Source organism: Rattus norvegicus, chromosome 6 (assembly GCF_036323735.1).
Source record: "Rattus norvegicus strain BN/NHsdMcwi chromosome 6, GRCr8, whole genome shotgun sequence".
NCBI classification, from domain to species: Eukaryota; Metazoa; Chordata; class Mammalia; order Rodentia; family Muridae; genus Rattus; species Rattus norvegicus.
In genome coordinates this window covers 103,211,553-103,216,882 of record NC_086024.1, presented here as the reverse complement: position 1 = coordinate 103,216,882, position 5,330 = coordinate 103,211,553, and the positions used below count along the sequence as shown (strand labels likewise).

At 39.6% G+C, this 5,330-nt stretch overlaps 1 protein-coding gene across 24 annotated transcripts in view; it reads right to left on the bottom strand.

The window, feature by feature from the left end:
- Nucleotides 1-203: 203 nt before the first annotated feature.
- Gphn (gephyrin) overlaps nucleotides 204-5,330 on the bottom strand; it is a 529,275-nt gene continuing 524,148 nt past the window's right edge. For all 24 annotated transcript variants that reach the window (XM_039112910.2, XM_039112897.2, NM_022865.4 and 21 more), the window contains 3 exons: nucleotides 4,609-4,712; nucleotides 2,365-2,461; nucleotides 204-1,203 (listed from right to left, as the gene is read on the bottom strand). In XM_039112910.2, coding sequence (XP_038968838.1) covers nucleotides 1,070-1,203; nucleotides 2,365-2,461; nucleotides 4,609-4,712 — 335 coding nt within the window. In that variant the 3' untranslated portion in view covers nucleotides 204-1,069. The remainder of the gene's footprint in view (nucleotides 1,204-2,364; nucleotides 2,462-4,608; nucleotides 4,713-5,330) is intronic.

Below are 5,330 nucleotides of genomic sequence, written 5' to 3'. Positions count from 1 at the left end.
GAGAACCAGAAGATGGCAGATCTCTTACTTACTAACAGACACCAATGCTAGTTTTTTTCTAAACACCTAAGATACAATGTTGTATCAGACCATAATTTCAATTTCTCATACTGTGAGCTTTGTTAGGGCATTTTAAGTATTCTCTTACCTGTCAGAATGAAGCATCAATCTTCTCTTTCTAAATAACAAGGCTGCACAATACATTTTTAAATAATGATCAAGGATTTTTTTTTATTCATTAAGTTTCATTATCATTACAGAAAATGTTATGGTACAGAGTTGTTTAACATTATTTTATTTTTGCTCTTGATTCCACATGAATGCTGGTAACACTAATATCTGTACAAGATCAGTCTTTGATTTTATTTTTGTTCTGTACAATTTTAAATGTGTTGGTTAAAAAGGCTGTCAGCACTTAAGGAAGCATTTCCCCCCACCCCGTTTGTTTGTTCAAATAAAAGGTATCCAGTTACTGCCTGCTAGTACTGTGTGTGCCAGAGGCTGCGAGGGTGAGAGCTTCCCTGGGTGCTCAGCAGGGAAGGCTCTTGAGGCAGAGCGGGGCCTCCGCGCAGTCACTCGTCTTTTGGCATGGTGCACATAAACACGAGATACATGAGAAAGAACAAGCAAAAGCTCTCTGTAAAGCAGTTATGAAGCATACTAAGAAGGGAAATCCAAGTGTTGCCTACACTAGTATAAAGAAGCAGACAGCCTTGATTAAGAGCATAAGTAGTTGTATTTAAAGATGAGAAAAACACAAGTTCTGCAGGCACCTACCGCTGTCTACTAAAGCTATCGCTATCAGACCTAGCATTGAACACACAAAGCAATTTGCAAGAAAGGAAAATTTTGCTTTGATATAACCAGAATAGAGTTGTCTGTTGAGATTTATTCTTAGGTGTGTTTTTTCTTTAAAAGGTATTTAAATTCATTTGAAATATAGTTCAAGATGTTGACTATACAGATCAACTTTTATCCAGATCAGAAAAACTAGCTGTGCCGTTGCATATGACAGGATACAGTCAATGATATGTGGACATGCATCGAAACTTTCTCCTGTTGGTCACCATCATAGCCGTCCGATGACCATGACGTCCACCACCTCGCCTTTGTGAAGTTCCACATACTGCTCTGTCTTTGGAGGTAGCATCAGCAATCCATTGGCACTGCGCATGCTCATCAGACGGCTGCTCATCTGATTACCTGGGATGAAACAGTCTCATTACTGCACACAGGCATCAGGAAGTACACATACGGAGAGGCTCCAGGATACATGGAAGTGCAGGCCTCCAAGACAGAGGGACAGAGAGGATCACTCTTTTCAGTACCCTTTCCAGGTGAAATTTATGCCCTAGAACCTTCACTTTCTCATCAGAACTTTAAACACAAATATTATATATTTTAAAAGAGTAAAAGAGGATTTTATAGCATCATTCAAAATGCTACAGAAATTCTCACTTCAGGGTGAATTTACATTGGTATAAAAATATTGTCTTTTATAAAATTAAGGATAGCAACAATACAGCTACCATTCAAGTGCCAAACAAACTAAAGTCATGTTATAAACTCTCTTATTTAGCTCTTACAGGATGCAAAAGGTCTGAGGCACACTGCTGGGGGCCTTGCTAACCAGGCTGCTGGCCAGTTTGCATGCAAAACTCTGTTGACATCTGTGCTTTATACAGGAGCTTCTATTAAAAAGTAACAATTTTTGTGGAGTTGAATCAAAACGAGCAAAATAGGACTAGGAAAATTGGGACAAAAGTTTAATATGGAGAGCTTTTTTTCTCTGAGCTAGAACTCTGAAATATCAGCACAGGTTTCTGTGTCCTTAATATTTACCAGCACTTGGAATATAGCAGAGTCCAAAAAGATTATGTTTTGATTCTGCTTTCTCCTCACATTTCAGGATAACACACTGTACCCTTCTTTCCTACCCAACTGTCATGTTCAAAGGGCTGCTTGAATTATTAGATCAAAATATAATTTTATTTTTATATTCCAAATGTTTATCTAGAAAGTATGGTTCAGTGAAATAAGTAAACATAGTTTAAGAATAACTTATTTCATCAAACCTTTCTTTTTTTTTAAAATTTTTATTTATCTAATGTATATTACAGATGGTTGTGAGCCACCATGTGGTTGCTGGGATTTGAACTCAGAACCTCTGGAAGAGCAGTCAGTGCTCTTAACCACTGAGCCATCTCTCCAGCCCTCATCAAACCTTTCAAAAAGAGAAGTATACAATTACTCACTTCGCTATCACCTAGGAAAGGACATGACTGATATAGCTGTTACTAAGGCTCGGCTTTTTCAGAAGGAGTGCATGGGGATCCCGGAGGGGTGCAGGTGTGAATGACTGACCTGTACTCTGGGCCCAGGGCAGTGGTTCTTGGTGATGCCAAGTCAGTATACACCGGTGGTATTCTGGGCGAGGGTCCAGCTTTACGTCACATGATAACTACAGCATGGAGAGGGAAAGAGATTTGAATTGGTTCCCTGGTCACGTCTCAGAACTACAGAAAACAGAGTGAGCATGGACAGACACTGTCCTTGTCATTCTACCACTCTGTCCTGTCCATCTTGTTTTAACACAGGACGTCCAGGACTTAGTTGCTATGGTAAAAAGCAATGAATTTTAAGAAGCCAGTGTTTACTACTGAAGGAAAAGACAGATGAAAAAGTCCCTTGTTATGTGTTGTAAGGAACCTATGAACCAGGAAATTGAAGCAATATCTTAATACTGAAAGGAGGTAGCTCTACCAAGCACATTCAATATCCATCTGCCCAGCAATATTCACGGCAGATTTAATGTGTGCTGGGCATTACTCACCTCCCATCTCCAGATAGGCTTTTCATGTGTGTTCTCCAGCACCAGATTTCAGTGGCCACTTGCATGTAGCCAGATTTAAGGAGGAGATAGTGGATGTTAAAATGAGATGTAAATGTATGGATTCCAAAGAGGTCTATAGTGTTAGATGTCATGGGGCTCTTAGAACAATGTGGATCCCCCACCCCCTGCTCCCTCAGTTTAGCCAGTGTGAATATAATGAATTTTTCATTAAGGGGTTGCCTGTGCAAATCTGACTGTTCAGACTTTGACTTTTTGATTGGATCATAATTTTGCATTCACAGCTGGTCTTCTTGTCCTTTCTTCCTTCCTCCCTCTTCCTCTATCTCTGTTTCTTACTTTGTTAAACATTTCAGGTATTATCTCCTTGTGATTACTCAAGCAAAGGTCTTTCTGGGGGAGGGGTGATTGACAAATAGGACACTATGCCCAGCTAGTTGAATTTAAGTGATATTTTAGGGAAACAAGATGGTCTTATCTTCTTTTATCCATAAATTTCTAGTAATAAAAGTATCAGTGTTACAACTGTTGATGGCCCAGATTTTCAAAAACATTCTTAATTTCTGGGTGAGTCCATTTGCATATGCAAGTGCCAGGGCATACATGTGTGTGGGGGGTGGGTGGTCAAAGGACAACTTTCAGGAAGTCATATGGGTCCCAGGGATTAAACTCAGGCTGTCAGGCTTGGCAGCAGGTGTCTTTACCCACCAAGCTAGCTTGCCAGCTATCTTAAATATTTTTATTATTTCCTCTTCTGTGTTTTATATGCCTTTGTTCAACTAGTCATGGAATTGTGCCACATGTAAATTATTTTAAAAGCATTGAGAAGTAATAACTTGATTCAGTAGTATATGATATCAATAAATTCATTCACAAGCACTACAGACCATGTATGACTCTCTGGGGAGCAAGTTAGACTAGTAGTGCTGGTAGAGAAAGGCACACTTACTTCCAAGTGACTTAATGTAGTGATCAGCTCCTGTTTGACTAGTGCTGTTTGAACAGTAAGTACGTCCACCTTTTCCTCCTGAAATGTCAGATTCTTTTAGTCTGTTGACTGCCTTTTTTGAATTTTTTGAAAAAAAAAATTGGATAAAAACAGGCAGGTCAGCTTTTGTCCTCTATGATCTTCTCTGGGGAAATGATCTCTCACCTCTTACTCTACACAGGTTTAATGTCTAGAGCCAGCTAATTTTTGTTCACTGGTTTGTTCCCACTAGAAGAACCCACTAGAAGCTTGAAGCCTTGCTCTCTGGATTCTTTTAAGTATTTTTAAACTTTAAAACATTTTATTCATTTTTATGATTATATGTGTTTTGATTGTATATGTCTGTATGCCATGTGTATACCTTGCCTGAGGACCAGAAGAGGGCATCAGATTCCCTGGGACAGAGTTACAGACAGTTGGGAGCTGCTGTGTGGGTGCTGGAATCAAATGTAGATCCTCTGGAAGAACAGCCAGTACTTTTGACTTCTGAGATATTTCTATTTATGTTGGAGGATAAAAGTGAATTTCTGGGGTTGGGGATTTAGCTCAGTGGTAGAGCGCTTGCCTAGCAACCGCAAGGCCCTGGGTTCGGTCCCCAGCTCCGAAAAAAGAAAAAAAAAGTGAATTTCCCTATCCACTTTCTACCACAAAGAAGAGAATATTAATACATTTATGATAAAAACAAATTTAAAATCCTTGGCATTTATTTTTGGCAGTTGGAAATTGTTAGCAGGTTCAGTTTTGGTTCCTGGTCATTAGGAAACATTACCCTAGCTTTGATGATGGTTGGCCGAGGATCCAAGATACCCTGCATTTTTCTCAGTGCGGGTACAACAAAGAGGTTGCAGGTGACCACAGCTGATACAGGATTCCCTGAAAGTCAACCAAGTAGTTATTTATATGACACCACATAAAAGTTTGTCAGATAATTGTATCTGCCTATGCATTCAGGCATAATAGAAGTGACTGACCTTAAGTCTACTTCTTCTGAGTCACTCTGAATCCAACAGAATGTCAGAGTAGACAAGCTGGGTGATATGCACCTTTAATCCCAGGACTCAGGAGGCTGAGGCAGGGAATCTCTTGAGTTCAAGGACAGTCTGGTCTACAGAGCGAGTTCTAGGTCAGCCAGGGCTACACAGTGACACTCTTGTCTCAAAAAACCAAACCAAACTAAACCAAACCAAAACAACAACAATAGAAACAAAACAAAACAAACAAACAAAAAAACAGAATGACAGAATAGAGGTCCAGTGAACCACATCACATGCTACAGAGGATATGAACTAAACCTTTTGGTCATCCATGGAAATACAAAAAGATATGATACTCAGATTTTAATACCATTTCTGCTTTCCTGAGTGCCTTGTAATGAAAGCCATTGCCAATCGCACGTGTGTGTGTGTGTGTGTGTGTGTGTGTGTGTGTGTGTGTAGTGTTTATGTGTGGTGTGTGTGTAGTGTTATGGGTGGTAGACATTGAACTATAGGA